The sequence below is a fragment of the Gadus chalcogrammus genome, chromosome 3, assembly GCF_026213295.1.
Source record: "Gadus chalcogrammus isolate NIFS_2021 chromosome 3, NIFS_Gcha_1.0, whole genome shotgun sequence".
NCBI lineage: Eukaryota > Metazoa > Chordata > Actinopteri > Gadiformes > Gadidae > Gadus > Gadus chalcogrammus.
Window position 1 is genome coordinate 28,120,361 of NC_079414.1, and position 16,582 is coordinate 28,136,942.

Consider the following 16,582-nt stretch of genomic DNA (forward strand, 5'->3'; position numbering starts at 1 on the left):
CAGAGAGAGAGCAAACGGAGAGACAAGTTGATGAAAGCCGATATGAGCTGACTGGAGGCCCCGTCCAAGAAGGCCGAAGGCAGAGCCCGCTGTGGGTCCACTCTGTGAGGGTCTAACCCTGTGGGTCCACTCTGTGAGGGTCTTCACTCATCGCTCACACTTTTTATGCATCGTGTTTTTTGCATGTCGGAAAACTTGCAATAAAACCAATCATCTCTCTGTCTCCCTCCTCTCTCTCCCTCCTGTCTCTCACTGTGCTCTGTCTCTCTCTCCTCCCTCTCCCTCCCCCTGTCTCCCTCCTGTTCCTCCCTCCTCTCTCCCTCTCCCTCCTCTCCCTCCCTCCTCCCTCTCCCTCCTCTGTCTCCCTCCTCTTTCCCTCTCCCTCCTCCCTCTGTCCCCCCCTGTCTCCCTCCTCTCTCCCTCTCCCTCCTCCCTCTGTCTCCCCCTGTCTCCCTCCTCCCTCTGTCTCCCCCTGTCTCCCTCCTCCCTCTGTCTCCCCCTGTCTCCCTCCTCTCTCCCTCTCCCTCTGTCTCCCCCTGTCTCCCTCCTCCCTCTGTCTCCCCCAGTGTGGTGCTATGGAGCAGCCCCTGCTAGGCGGGCCCCCCGGTGCCCGGTGCGGGGCTCCCCCCGGTGGCCGCTGGTGGTACCGCGCGCTGCGGTCCTGGCTGCCCGTCCTCTCGTGGCTGCCGCGCTACTCGCTGAGCGCACTCCGCATGGACGTGGTGGCCGGCCTCACGGTGGGGCTCACCACCGTGCCGCAGGCCCTGGCCTACGCTGAGGTGGCCGGGCTGCCTGTGCAGGTGAGTAACCGTCTGGAAGGACAGGTAGCACCTAGAGGTAGAGGCACAAGTACATGAAGGACGTTAATCTAGAAGGACATCTTAATGTAGAAGTACAAGAAGGACATATGTTAATCTAGAAGTACATGTCGTATGTAGAAGTACATATGTTAATCTAGAAGGACATGTTAATCTAGAAGAACATGCCAATGTAGAAGTACATTGGTTTCAGAGTCCCACTCTGGACTCTGAATCCCCCTCCAATCTGCCCCATCTGCCCCCGAGATCCCTGGACCTTTTACTTTTCTTCTTTCCTTTAAAATGTAAAGACTTAATTTGTACGTGCCGTATTGTTTTGCCTACTTGGCACTATACAGAACTTTTTGGACTATTTAGAATTAATTTATTGAAATATTGTTTATCTTATTTTATTTTATTAATTTAATAATTTTGATTTATACTTAATGCACCGCGGGTCGGAGACAAACAAAATTTCGGTTCTTTATTTTTCTTGCACATTTGCTGCAATTGACATAAAGCTGACTTTGACTACATGTAGAAGTACATGTAGAGGTACATGTTTCATGTAGAAGTACATGTAGAGGTACATGTTTCATGTAGAGGTACATGTAGAGGTACATGTTTCATGTAGAGGTACATGTTGAGGTACATGTTTCATGTAGAGGTACATGTAGAGGTACATGTTTCATGTAGAGGTGCATGTAGAGGTACATGTTTCATGTAGAGGTACATGTTTCATGTAGAGGTACATGTTTCATGTAGAGGTACATGTAGAGGTACATGTTTCATGTAGAGGTACATGTAGAGGTACATGTTTCATGTAGAGGTACATGTAGAGGTACATGTTTCATGTAGAGGTACATGTTTCATGTAGAGGTGCATGTAGAGGTACATGTTTCATGTAGAGGTACATGTAGAGGTACATGTTTCATGTAGAGGTACATGTAGAGGTACATGTTTCATGTAGAGGTACATGTAGAGGTACATGTAGAGGTACATGTTTAATGTAGAGGTGCATGTAGAGGTGCATGTAGAGGTACATGTAGAGGTACATGTTTCATGTAGAGGTACATGTTTCATGTAGAGGTACATGTAGAGGTACATGTTTAATGTAGAGGTGCATGTAGAGGTGCATGTAGAGGTACATGTAGAGGTACATGTTTCATGTAGAGGTACATGTTTCATGTAGAGGTACATGTTTCAGAGGTACATGTAGAGGTACATGTAGAGGTACATGTTTCATGTAGAGGTACATGTTTCATGTAGAGGTACATGTAGAGGTACATGTTTCATGTAGAGGTACATGTAGAGGTACATGTTTCAGAGGTACATGTAGAGGTACATGTAGAGGTACATGTTTCATGTAGAGGTACATGGTTGCCTCACCGCTCCCTCCTTCTCTCCGCAGTACGGCCTGTACTCCGCCTTCATGGGCGGCTTCATCTACCCCCTCTTGGGCACCTCAAAGGACCTGACCCTGGGCCCCACCGCCATCATGTCCCTGCTCTGCGCCTCGGTGGTGGGGGGGCGGCCGGGGCGCGCGGTGCTGCTCAGCCTGCTCTGCGGCGCCGTGCAGACTGCCCTGGGGGTGCTGCGGCTGGGTGAGGCTGGGACACGCGGCAGAGCCGCTTGTGGTGGTGGTGGTGGTGGTGGTGGTGTCATGGTGATGGTGATGGTGGTGGTGTCATGGTGATGGTGGTGTGATGGTGGTGCCATGGTGATGGTGGTGGTGCCATGGTGGTGGTGCCATGGTGATGTTGATGGGGGTGTAATGGTGGTGTGATGGGGGTGGTGTGATGGTGGTGGTGTGATGGTGGTGATGGTGGTGTCATGATGGTGATGGTGGTGTGGTGGTGGTGTCATGGTGATGGTGGTGGTGTCATGGTGATGGTGATGGTGGTGTGTTGGTGGTGCCATGGTGATGGTGCTGGTGTCGTGGTGTGATGGTGGTGGTGGTGTAATGGTGGTGTGGTGGTGGTGTCATGGTGATGGTGGTGGTGGTGGTGGTGTCATGGTGATTGTGGTGGTGGTGGTGGTGATAGTGGTGGTGGTGATATTGGTGGTGGTGTAATGGTGGTGGTGTCATGGTGGTGGTGGTGTAATGGTGGTGGTGATGGTGGTGTCATGGTGGTGGTGTCATGGTGATGGTGGTGGTGGTGTCATGGTGATGGTGGTGGTGGTGTCATGGTGATGGTGGTGGTGGTGGTGGTGATAGTGGTGGTGGTGATTGGTGGTGGTGGTGATAGTGGTGGTGGTGGTGTAATGGTGGTGGTGTCATGGTGGTGGTGGTGTAATGGTGGTGATGGTGGTGTCATGATGGTGGTGGTGGTGGTGTGATGATGGTGGTGTCATGGTGATGGTGATGGTTGTGGTGGTGTCATGGTGGTGTCATGGTGGTGTCATGGTGGTGTAATGGTGGTGTCATGGTGGTGTCATGGTGGTGTCATGGTGGTGTAATGGTGGTGTCATGGTGGTGTCATGGTGGTGGTGGTGGTGGTGATGGTGGTGTCATGGTGGTGTCATGGTGGTGTCATGGTGGTGATGGTGGTGTCATGGTGGTGTAATGGTGGTGATGGTGGTGGTGTGATGGTGGTGGTGGTGGTGTGATGGTGGTGTCATGGTGGTGATGGTGGTGGTGTCATGGTGGTGTAATGGTGGTGTCATGGTGGTGATGGTGGTGTCATGATGGTGGTGGTGGTGGTGTGATGATGGTGGTGTCATGGTGATGGTGATGGTTGTGGTGGTGTCATGGTGGTGTAATGGTGGTGATGGTGGTGTCATGGTGGTGTCATGGTGGTGTCATGGTGGTGTCATGGTGGTGTAATGGTGGTGTCATGGTGGTGTAATGGTGGTGTCATGGTGGTGTTTCTCTGCAGGGTTCCTTCTGGACTTCGTGTCCTACCCGGTGATAAAGGGCTTCACCTGTGCTGCTGCAGTGACCATCGGGTTCGGTCAGATAAAGGTGTGAACACACGCACCTCAACCCCTACACACACACACACCTCAACCCCTACACACACACACCTCAACCCCCACACACACACACCTCAACCCCTACACACACACACACCTCAACCCCTACACACACACACCTCAACCCCCTACACACACACACCTCAACCCCCACACACACACGCACCTCAACCCCTACACACACACACACCTCAACCCCTACACACACACACCTCAACCCCCACACACACACACACACCTCAACCCCACACACACACGCACCTCAACCCCTACACACACACACACCTCAACCCCCACACACACACACACCTCAACCCCCACACACACACACCTCAACCCCTACACACACACACACACCTCAACCCCCACACACACACACCTCAACCCCTACACACACACACACCTCAACCCCCCACACACACACACACACCTCAACCCCCACACACACACACACACACACCTCAACCCCTACACACACACACACCTCAACCCCCCACACACACACACACACCTCAACCCCCACACACACACACACACACACACACACACCTCAACCCCCACACACACACACCTCAACCCCCACACACACACACACCTCAACCCCTACACACACACACACACCTCAACCCCCCACACACACACACACACACACACACACACACCTCAACCCCCACACACACACACCTCAACCCCCACACACACACACACCTCAACCCCTACACACACACGCCTCAACCCCCACACACACACACCTCAACCCCTACACACACACACCTCAACCCCCACACACACACACCTCAACCCCCACACACACACACACCTCAACCCCCACACACACACACACCTCAACCCCTACACACACACACACCTCAACCCCCACACACACACACACCTCAACCCCCACACACACACACACACCTCAACCCCCACACACACACACCTCAACCCCTACACACACACGCCTCAACCCCCACACACACACACCTCAACCCCCACACACACACACCTCAACCCCCACACACACACACACCTCAACCCCCACACACACACACACACACACACCTCAACCCCTACACACACACACCTCAACCCCCACACACACACACCTCAACCCCCACACACACACACGCCTCAACCCCCACACACACACACACACCTCAACCCCCACACACACACACCTCAACCCCCACACACACACACACCTCAACCCCCACACACACACACACCTCAACCCCCACACACACACACCTCAACCCCCACACACACACACACCTCAACCCCCACACACACACACACCTCAACCCCTACACACACACACCTCAACCCCCACACACACACACCTCAACCCCCACACACACACACCTCAACCCCCACACACACACACCTCAACCCCTACACACACACACCTCAACCCCCACACACACACACCTCAACCCCCACACACACACACACCTCAACCCCCACACACACACACCTCAACCCCCACACACACACCTCAACCCCCACACACACACACACCTCAACCCCCACACACACACACACACCTCAACCCCCACACACACACACACACCTCAACCCCTACACACACACACCTCAACCCCCACACACACACACACCTCAACCCCCACACACACACACCTCAACCCCCACACACACACCTCAACCCCCACACACACACACACCTCAACCCCCACACACACACACACACCTCAACCCCTACACACACACACCTCAACCCCCACACACACACACACCTCAACCCCCACACACACACACCTCAACCCCCACACACACACCTCAACCCCTACACACACACACCTCAACCCCCACACACACACACCTCAACCCCTACACACACACACACCTCAACCCCCACACACACACACCTCAACCCCCACACACACACACACACACCTCAACCCCTACACACACACACCTCAACCCCTACACACACACACCTCAACCCCCACACACACACACCTCAACCCCTACACACACACACACACCTCAACCCCTACACACACACACACCTCAACCCCCACACACACACACACCTCAACCCCTACACACACACACCTCAACCCCCACACACACACACACCTCAACCCCCACACACACACACCTCAACCCCTACACACACACACACACCTCAACCCCCACACACACACACACCTCAACCCCCACACACACACACACCTCAACCCCCACACACACACACCTCAACCCCCACACACACACCTCAACCCCTACACACACACACCTCAACCCCCACACACACACACCTCAACCCCTACACACACACACACCTCAACCCCCACACACACACACCTCAACCCCCACACACACACACACACACCTCAACCCCTACACACACACACCTCAACCCCTACACACACACACCTCAACCCCCACACACACACACCTCAACCCCTACACACACACACACACCTCAACCCCTACACACACACACACCTCAACCCCCACACACACACACACCTCAACCCCTACACACACACACCTCAACCCCCACACACACACACACCTCAACCCCCACACACACACACCTCAACCCCTACACACACACACACACCTCAACCCCCACACACACACACACCTCAACCCCCACACACACACACACCTCAACCCCCACACACACACACACACCTCAACCCCCACACACACACACACACCTCAACCCCCACACACACACACACACCTCAACCCCCACACACCCTTCTAACCCCCACACTCTGGTCTCTCTCTGTGGTCTCTCTCTGGTCTCTCTGTGGTCTCTCTCTGTCCTCCCCTTGGTCTCTGTCCTCTCTCTGGTCTCTGTGTTCTCTCTGCGTTCTCTGGTCTCTCTCTGGTCTCTCTCTGTTCTCTCCGGTCTCTCTCTGGTCTCTCTCTGGTCTCTCTCTGTTCTCTATCTGGTCTCTCTCTGTGGTCTCTCTCTGGTCTCTCTCTGTGGTCTCTCTCTGTTCTCTCTGTGGTCTCTCTCTGTCCTCTCCTTGGTCTCGCTGTCCTCTCTCTGGTCTCTCTGTGTTCTCTGTTCTCTCTCTGGTCTCTCTGTGGTCTCTCTCTGTTCTCTCTATGCTCTCTCTCTGTTCTCTCTGGTCTCTCTGTGCTCTCTCTCTGTTCTCTCTGGTCTCTCTGTGGTCTCTCTCTGGTCTCTCTCTGGTCTCTCTGTGGTCTCTCTCTGGTCTCTCTCTGTTCTCTCGAGTCTCTCTCTGGTCTCTCTCTGGTCTCTCTGTGGTCTCTCTCTGTTCTCTATGTTCTCTGTGGTCTCTCTGTGGTCTCTCTCTGGTCTCTCTCTGGTGTATCCATACATTAACCTTCACCTCCAGGAGGTCCGTCTGTCCCAGGCCGACTGAGAGTGTGCTCCAGTCCCGAGGCTGACGGTGTGTTCCTCCTCCAGAACCTCCTGGGGCTCCGCGGAGTCCCCCAGACCTTCTACCTGGAGGTGTACTACACCTTCTACCGGCTCCCTGAGGCCCGGCTCGGCGACGCCCTGCTGGGGCTGCTCTGTCTGGCTCTGCTCCTCACGCTGCAGTGGATGAAGAGCAGCCTGGGCCCCCAGAACCAGGGGGGCCCCCAGAACCAGGGGGGCCCCCAGAACCAGGGGGGCCCCCAGAACCAGGGGGGCCCCCGGACCTTGGAGGGGCCACGGACCCAGGAGGGCCCCCAGAACCAGGAGGGCCCCCGGGGGAGCAGAGCGGCCAGGAGATTTGTGTGTGGAGCCGCCACTGGTCAGTCAACACGCACACAACACGCACAGCTCCACAGGATGTAGCTCCACAGGATGTAGAGCTACAAGCTGTAGAGCTACAGCCTGTACCTCTACAGCCTGTAGCTCTACACCCTGTACCTCTACAGGCTGTAGAGGTACAGGCTGTAGAGGTACAGGCTGTAGCTCAGCTGAGGCCTCGCGGTCTTAATAAATAACCAAACCTCCCAAGTAGTTCAACAATGTTGATTTGAATGTTTGACATGATCCAGAAGATTGACTCTGACCAGCGATCCTGAGATCCTGCTGAGGTGGAACACAACTTCTGCGGGTGAAATGGCTCAAATCCTGGGCCGCAAACTAGATTTGTTTCTGATACGATTCCATTATCGCAGACTATACATCGCTGTCAACATAAGAGAACCCTTCAATAAGAACATGTGCTATTAGCAGTTACAATGCTAGATGCTGTATCGGTATATACTCGGTATCGGCCCGTACATGCTCAGGAATCTGGATCAGAATCGGGAAGGAAAAAATGGTATGGGAACATCTCTAGTCCAAACCCAGGTCCTCCAAGGGGCGCAGCTGAGGTTCTTGTTTGCTGATTGGTTACGGCCGTCCACCTCCTCACTGTGAGTGGACGATCACTCAGAGGGGATCTAGGAGCTGATGCTACACCGGCGCGTCCACACGGGGCTGAAACCGGGAGACCCGATAACAGATTCCCACCTATGGGCTGAAACCAAACTGAAGCGGAACAAGAAGGCCAGCAGGCGATACCCGGGAAGCTAAAGTCCCGTTTGTGAGGCTCTTCTAGGGTTAGGGTTAGGGTTAGGGTTACCCTAACCCTAACCCTAGCCCTATACCCGGGAAGCTAAAGTCCCGTTTGTGAGGCTCTTCTAGGGTTAGGGTTAGGGTTACCCTAACCCTAACCCTAACCCTAGCCCTATACCCGGGAAGCTAAAGTCCCGTTTGTGAGGCTCTTCTAGGGTTAGGGTTAGGGTTAGGGTTACCCTAACCCTAACCCTAACCCTAGCCCTATACCCGGGGAGCTAAAGTCCCGTTTGTGAGGCTCTTCTAGGCCTGCCTTCCGGAGTCGCCCCAGGTCCACTCCTCGTTGTTGACCTGCTCCTCCTCCTCCTCAGTGCGGAACGCCGTGGTGGTGCTCGCCGCGTCCGGCCTCGCCGCCGCCTGTCTCACCTCCGGGTTTCCTGTCTTCACCGTCACCGGGAAAACCGCCCAGGGCCTCCCGGCGTTCCGCCCGCCGGCGACCTCCGAGACCACCGCCAACGGCACGGTGGTCTCCTTCCTGGAGATCGTCGAGGTGAGACGCAGCCAGAGGGCGGATACTGCTGTGTGTGTGTGTGTGTGTGTGTGTGTGTGTGTGTGTGTGTGTGTGTGTGTGTGTGTGTGTGTGTGTGTGTGTGTGTGTGTGTGTGTGTGCAAACTTACAACTCTGTGGATGAAGGATCTTAAACGGCAAGAGACTTTCAAAGAATTGCTCCATCTCTGCCATAACAGACAGAAATCTGGAGACGATGTTGTTTATCCATAACAAATAAAGCAGATAAAACTTTATTGGCATAAATCTTTCTATGTTTTGTCAGCCTTTACTAAAAAAAGTGTGTGTGTGTGTGTGTGTGTGTGTGTGTGTGTGTGTGTGTGTGTGTGTGTGTGTGTGTGTGTGTGTGTGTGTGTGTGTGTGTGTGTGTGTGTGTGTGTGTGTGTGTGTGTGTGTGTGTGTGTGTGTTAAAGGGGTTTGGTGGCAGCCTCGCTGTCATTCCCTTGATGGGGGTTCTTGAAAGCATCGCAATCGCCAAAGCCTTTGGTGAGTGTTTAGGATTGGTTGGTCGTGGGCTCTGGATTAGGATTGGTTGGTCGTGGGCTCTGGATTAGGATTGGTTGGTCGTGGTGTTTGTGTCATTATGACTCGCTGAGCTCGTCCCCGTGGTCCTCAGCGAGTCAGAACGACTACCGTGTGGACGCCAACCAGGAGCTGCTGGCCATCGGCCTCACCAACATCATGGGCTCCTTCGTCTCGGCCTACCCCGTCACCGGCAGCTTTGGGAGGTGAGTGTGTCCGGGGGGGGAAGCACAGAGCACAGAGCTGGGGGGGGGGGGGGGGCACAGAGCACAGAGCTGGGGGGGGGGGGGGGGGGGAGCACAGAGCTGGGGGGGGGGGGGGGGGGAGCACAGAGCACAGAGCTGGGGGGGGGGGAGCACAGAGCTGGGGGGGGGGGGGGGGCACAGAGCTGGTGGGGGGGGAGGGGGAGGAGCACAGAGCTGTGGGGGGGGGGGGGCGCACAGAGCTGGTGGGGGGGGGGGAGGGGGAGGAGCACAGAGCTGGTGGGGGGGGGGGGGCACAGAGCTGGTGGGGGGGGGGAGGGGGAGGAGCACAGAGCTGGGGGGGGGGGGGAGGAGGAGCACAGAGCTGGTGGGGGGGGGAGGAGCACAGAGCTGGGGGGGGGGGGGGGGGAGGAGCACCACAGAGCTGGGGGGGGGCGGGGGGGAGGAGCACAGAGCTGGGTTGAGCTTCTGTCCGTCTGACCCCACAGGACAGCGGTCAACTCCCAGAGCGGTGTGTGCACTCCGGCCGGGGGCATCATGAACAGTAAGAGACCCCCCTCAGCTCTCCCCCCCACCCTCCCCCCTGACCCTCCTTCTCCCCTCTCCTCTCCTGTTCTGTAATCTCCTTCTCTCATCTCTCCTCCCCACCTGTCCTGTACTTTCCTCCTCTTTCCTCTCCCCTCGCCTCCTCTCCCCTCGCCTCCTCTCCCCTCGTCTCCTCTCCCCTCGTCTCCTCTCTCCTCTCCTTCTCCTGTTTGGTCTCCTGGGGTTCAGGGCCTTTATTGGGACAAGGATCTCAAACCGTTGATCAACGTATCACAGAGTGGTGCAACCAGCCCTCTAAAGGAGACAACGTCTCCAAGTGGATGTAGATATAGATCTGTCTGTCTGTCTGTCTGTCTGTCTGTCTGTGTCCTCCCTAGGTGCCGTCGTGATGCTGTCCCTGGCCTTCCTCATGCCCGCCTTCTGCTACATCCCTAAAGCGTCTCTGGCGGCGGTCATCATCTGTGCGGTGGCGCCGATGGTCGACTACGGCGTGGTGGTGGAGCTGTGGCGCGTCCGAAGTGAGTAACACTAGGCGTCCGCGGTGAGTAACTCTAGGCGTCCGCGGTGAGTAACACTACGCGTCCGCGGTGAGTAACACTAGGCGTCCGGGGTGAGTAACACTAGGCGTCCGCGGGGAGTAACACTAGGCGTCCGCGGGGAGTAACACTAGGCGTCCGCGGTGAGTAACACTACGGGGACGCGGTGAGTAACACTACGGGGACGCGGTGAGTAACACTACGGGGACGCGGTGAGTAACACTACGGGGACGCGGTGAGTTACACTACGGGGACGCGGTGAGTAACACTACGGGGACGCGGTGAGTAACACTACGGGGACGCGGTGAGTAACACTACGGGGACGCGGTGAGTAACACTACGGGGACGCGGTGAGTAACACTACGGGGACGCGGTGAGTAACACTAGGCGTCCACGGTGAGTAACACTACGCGTCCGCAGTGAGTAAGACCCCCGGGCCGGGACCCCGCCAGGTTCAGCCCTCCTAACGTCACGGAGGGGGTCCCCCCCCCGGGGGTCCCCCTCCAGGTCAGCCCTCCTAACGTCACGGCGGGGGTCCCCCTCCAGGTCAGCCCTCCTAACGTCACGGCGGGGGTCCCCCCCCCCCGGGGGTCCCCCTCCTGGTCAGCCCTCCTAACGTCACCCCCCCCCCCCCCGGGGGTCCTCCTCAGAGCGGGACCTGCTGCCCTTCTCCCTCACCTTCCTGCTCAGCTTCTGGGAGGTGCAGTACGGGCTCCTGGGGGGGGTGGCGCTGTCTGGAGCCATGCTGCTGCACCACGCTGCCCGGCCCCCCCTGAAGGTGGCTGTCTGTGTGTCTGACCGTGGTGTGTGTGTGTCTGTGTGTCTGACCGTTGTGTCTGTGTGTCTGACCGTTGTGTCTGTGTGTCTGACCGTTGTGTGTGTGTGTGTCTGTGTCTGACCGTGGTGTCTGTGTGTCTGACCGTGGTGTGTGTGTGTCTGACCGTTGTGTGTGTGTGTCAGACCGTTGTGTGTGTGTGTCAGACCGTTGTGTGTGTGTGTCTGACCGTTGTGTGTGTCTGACCGTGGTGTGTGTGTGTCTGACCGTTGTGTGTGTGTGTCAGACCGTTGTGTGTGTGTGTCTGACCGTTGTGTCTGTGTGTCTGACCGTTGTGTGTGTCTGACCGTTGTGTGTGTCTGACCGTTGTGTGTGTGTGTGTGTCTGACCGTTGTGTGTGTGTGTGTGTGTGTCTGACCGTTGTGTGTGTCTGACCGTTGTGTGTGTGTCTGACCGTTGTGTGTGTGTGTGTGTGTCTGTGTGTGTGTCTGTGTGTTTATGTGTGTCTGACCATTGTGAGTCTGTGTTTGTACGTTGTGTGTGTGTCTGACCGTTGTGCGTCTGTCTGTCGTCATGCGTCTCACCGTTGTGTGTGTCTGACCGTTGTGTGTCTGTCTGTCGTCATGCGTCTCACCGTTGTGTGTGTCTGACCGTTGTGTGTCTGTCGTCATGCGTCTGACCGTTGTGTGTGTCTGACCGTTGTGTGTCTGTCGTCATGCGTCTGACCGTTGTGTGTGTCTGACCGTTGTGTGTCTGTCGTCATGCGTCTGACCGTTGTGTGCGTCTGACCGTTGTGTGTCTGTCGTCATGCGTGTGACCGTTGTGTGCGTCTGACCGTTGTGTGGGTCTGACCGTTGTGCGTCTCACCGTTGTGTGTCTGTCGTCATGCGTGTGACCGTTGTGTGCGTCTGAGCGTTGTGTGCGTCTGACCGTTGTGCGTCTGTCCTAGGTGACTGACCACGGTGTGCTGCTGGTAGAGCTGGGCAGTGGCCTCAGCTTCCCGGCCTCGGAACACCTCAGCCACGTCCTCCACACCCATGCCCTGCTGGGTAAGACCTGCTCTATCTCTATAGATCTAGACCTGTGGGGATACTGCTGGGTAAGACCTGCTCTATCTCTAGATCTAGACCTGTGAGGATACTGCTGGGTAAGACCTGCTCTATCTCTATAGATCTAGACCTGTGGGGATACTGCTGGGTAGGACCTGCTCCATCTCTATAGATCTAGACCTGTGTGGATACTGCTGGGTAGGACCTGCTCTATCTCTATAGATCTAGACCTGTATAGATACTGCTGGGTAAGACCTGCTCTATCTCTATAGATCTAGACCTGTATAGATACTGCTGGGTAAGACCTGCTCTATCTCTATAGATCTAGACCTGTAAAGATACTGCTGGGTAAGACCTGCTCTATCTCTATAGATCTAGACCTGTGGGGATACTGCTGGGTAGGACCTGCTCTATCTCTATAGATCTAGACCTGTGTGGATACTGCTGGGTAGGACCTGCTCTATCTCTATAGATCTAGACCTGTATAGATACTGCTGGGTAAGACCTGCTCTATCTCTAGATCTAGACCTGTAAAGATACTGCTGGGTAAGACCTGCTCTATCTCTAGATCTAGACCTGTAAAGATACTGCTGGGTAAGACCTGCTCTATCTCTAGATCTAGACCTGTAAAGATACTGCTGGGTAAGACCTGCTCTATCTCTATAGATCTAGACCTGTAAAGATACTGCTGGGTAAGACCTGCTCTATCTCTATAGAGCTAGACCTGTATAGATACTGCTGGGTAGGACCTGCTCTATCTCTAGATCTAGACCTGTATAGATACTGCTGGGTAAGACCTGCTCGGACCACGTCTATCGCTATAGATCTAGACACGGAAGTAGATGCATGGCTTTTGATCTGAAGAGTTTTCTACCATAATTAAACAGGATTCTGAGGAACCAAAGAGGATGCAGATATAAACGCACGTATATAAACACCCTCCAATGAAGTTGATTCAACATCTCTCATAAGTTTGGTAGGATTTGGATGTGAGGGGTTTTATGCATATGTCTGTCTGTGTCGGACTAGCCCCTCCCCTTCCTGTCTAGTCTCCTTGTGTTTCCAGCCCTCTGTAGGGTTAGCTAACCCTAACCCTAACCCTCTGTGTTTTCCTCCCCAGCGTCTCGCCCCTTCCTGTCTAACCCCCTGTGTGTTCCTCCTCAGTGTCCCGCCCCTTCCTGTCTAACCCCCTGTGTGTTCCTCCTCAGTGTCCCGCCCCTTCCGGTCTGACCCTCTGTGTGTCTCGTCAGCATCCCGCCCCTTCCTGTCTGACCCTCTGTGTGTTCCTCCTCAGCATCCCGCCCCTTCCTGTCTGACCCTCTGTGTGTCCCGCCCCTTCCTGTCTGACCCTCTGTGTGTTCCTCCCCAGTGTCCCGCCCCTTCCTGTCTGACCCTCTGTGTGTCCCGCCCCTTCCTGTCTGACCCTCTGTGTGTCCTCCTCAGCGTCCCCGCCCCGCTCCGTGGTGCTGGACTTCCTCCATGTCAGCTCCATCGACTCCACGGTGCTCAGCGAGCTGCGAGCCCTTCTGAGGCTCTTCAGGCTGCGGGGGGCGGGACTGCTCCTCTCTCGGGTGCAGGTACACACAGCAACCACAGCACTGACGTAGTGACGACGATACCGACGTAGTGACGACGACACCGACGTAGTGACGACGACGCCGACGTAGTGACGACGACGCCGACGTAGTGACGACGAAGCTGACGTAGTGACGACGACGCTGACGTAGTGACGACGACGCTGACGTAGTGACGACGATGCTGACGTGACGCTGACGTAGTGACGACGACGCTGACGTAGGGACGACGACGCTGATGTAGTGTTGCTGACGTAGTGACGCTGACGTAGTGACGCTGACGTAGTGACGCTGACGTAGGGACGCTGACGTAGGGACGCTGACGTAGTGACGACGACGCTGACGTAGGGACGACCCTAACAACATAGTAACAACAACAACAACACTAACTAGGTTACTACACTAACGTAGACCCGGGCGTTGGTGTAGTTCACTGACTGAGGTGAGTGATACAGTGGTTCATGTGTTCGCTCTCTGCTCTCTCCTCCCCGTCTCCCCCTAACCCTCCCCGTCTCCCTCAGCCCTCTGTCCAGGCCGTCCTTCTGGCCGCTGACCTGCCAGGTCTGAGGCTCACGGACGACCTGTCGGCCGCCCTTCAGGGGCACGTTGATGAACTCAGCTGGACAGGTGCGCAAGGTTGCTAGTTCGATCCCCGGAGTGTGGAGGTGTTCCTGAGCGAGACGCCCCACCCTGACTGCTCCTGACTAGCTGGCCGTCGCCCTGCGTGGCTGACTCCGCCGTCGGTGTGTGAATGTGTGCAGGAATGGTTGTAAGTCGCTTTGGATAAAAGTGTCAGCAAAATCACCTTAATGTAAATGATGACCTCATCACGACAGGTGCACTTTGATGACCTCATCACGACAGGTGCACTTTGATGACCTCATCACGACAGGTGCCTTTTAATGACCTCATCACGACAGATGGATTTTGATGACCTCATCACGACAGATGGATTTTGATGACCTCATCACGACAGGTGCTTTTGACGACCTCATCTCGTTCTTCTGTTCCTCATCTCCTTTAAAGCCCTCCACTCAAACACCCTGAAGGGTTCTTCTGTTCCTCATCTCCTTTAAAGCCCTCCACTCAAACACCCTGAAGGGTTCTTCTGTTCCTCATCTCCTTTAAAGCCCTCCACTCAAACACCCTGAAGGGTTCTTCTGTTCGTCCATCTCCTTTAAAGCCCTCCACTCAAACACCCTGAAGGGTTCTTCTGTTCGTCCATCTCCTTTAAAGCCCTCCACTCAAACACCCTGAAGGGTTCTTCTGTTCCTCCATCTCCTTTAAAGCCCTCCACTCAAACACCCTGAAGGGTTCTTCTGTTCCTCCATCTCCTTTAAAGCCCTCTACTCAAACACCCTGAAGGGTTCTTCTGTTCCTCATCTCCTTTAAAGCCCTCCACTCAAACACCCTGAAGGGTTCTTCTGTTCCTCCATCTCCTTTAAAGCCCTCTACTCAAACACCTCATTTTTGGACCAAATGGTTTTTTATACATTCTTAATAATGATTTTGAAATGCTTTTGTTAAATATTTTACAATTATAACTGTAGCAAAATTCAATTATTTGATATTTTTATTGTCACACAAAATGGAAATCTCGGAAATGACTTGAAACTCTGTTTCAAAAGGGATCTAATAGTTATATAATAAATGAAATAATGGCACAAATTAACACAAGTGAAATAATGTTTTTTTTTAAACATAACTTGCAGAATGTTGTCTATTGGAAAATGTTATGTACGATTTCTACTGCAATGTTTTCTTGACAAATTAGTTTGTGACTTGACAGTTTTGTGTTTCCATTGTGTCAAAATGTTCTGTTAAATCAATCCGGACGAGAGACTTGATGGCACAGAAACAATAGTAGCTTTAAACTTTTTGATATTATTAAATGCATTTTATGTACGACTGTCAAACTATGGCATTTTTTTATCCCAATTAATCACATTTATTTTATTCGATTTTAAATCCATTCCAGTTTAAGTTAAATTACATTATCAAATGGAAGGATCATTCTTGTATCAATCATACCAAATTGACTTAATAAGCAAAAAATAGACTAGTGGTCTTGAGGGAGTTTTATTGACTCACTCAGTGAGGATTGAATATGAAACTTACTGAACACCACAGATTTGGGAATTGTGAAGACGCAGTTGCTACAATTGTAGTTAAATTCAAATAAGTAGCACCACAGATTTGGGAATTGTAAAAGGCTGTTACTTACTGCAATTGTCATCAGGCAGTCACTTACTGCAAATGTTGAAGAATGTAAAGTAAGTGGAACTGAAAACAAATTAATTATGATGTGAATGTTGACATTCTGTGGGCAAAACCTTTCAAAATCACAGTGAAAAATATTAATAAAAGTGCGCTAATGCGTATTCTTTTTATTAATCAATAAGAAAAAATGCGTTTGACCTCGGGGTGCAGTGACCCCCCCAGGGTGCAGTGACCCCAGGGTGCAGTGACCTCAGGGTGCTGTGACCCCCCCAGGGTGCAGTGACCCCAGGGTGCTGTGACCCCCCCAGCGTGCTG

The 16,582-nt window shown here is 54.0% G+C and overlaps 1 protein-coding gene across 3 annotated transcripts in view; it reads left to right on the plus strand.

The window, feature by feature from the left end:
- slc26a11 (solute carrier family 26 member 11) overlaps positions 1-16,582 on the plus strand; it is a 17,294-nt gene extending 712 nt beyond the window's left edge. The window contains exons 2-16 of one of the 3 annotated variants that reach the window (XR_008895196.1): positions 1-133; positions 567-800; positions 2,209-2,401; positions 3,677-3,762; positions 7,189-7,519; positions 8,646-8,824; positions 9,256-9,328; positions 9,459-9,570; positions 10,056-10,111; positions 10,491-10,631; positions 11,300-11,427; positions 12,374-12,473; positions 13,917-14,050; positions 14,569-14,790; positions 14,884-16,582. The exon at positions 1-133 is cut by the window's left edge and continues 175 nt beyond it. Coding sequence is in view for 2 of the 3 variants with exons in the window: in XM_056587209.1 (XP_056443184.1) it covers positions 576-800; positions 2,209-2,401; positions 3,677-3,762; positions 7,189-7,519; positions 8,646-8,824; positions 9,256-9,328; positions 9,459-9,570; positions 10,056-10,111; positions 10,491-10,631; positions 11,300-11,427; positions 12,374-12,473; positions 13,917-14,050; positions 14,569-14,691 (1,881 nt within the window). In the remaining variant the exon portion in view is untranslated. Of the gene's footprint in view, positions 134-566; positions 801-2,208; positions 2,402-3,676; positions 3,763-7,188; positions 7,520-8,645; positions 8,825-9,255; positions 9,329-9,458; positions 9,571-10,055; positions 10,112-10,490; positions 10,632-11,299; positions 11,428-12,373; positions 12,474-13,916; positions 14,051-14,568 lie in introns of all 3 variants that reach the window. The other 2 variants (XM_056587209.1, XM_056587210.1) reach the window with 2 other exon arrangements.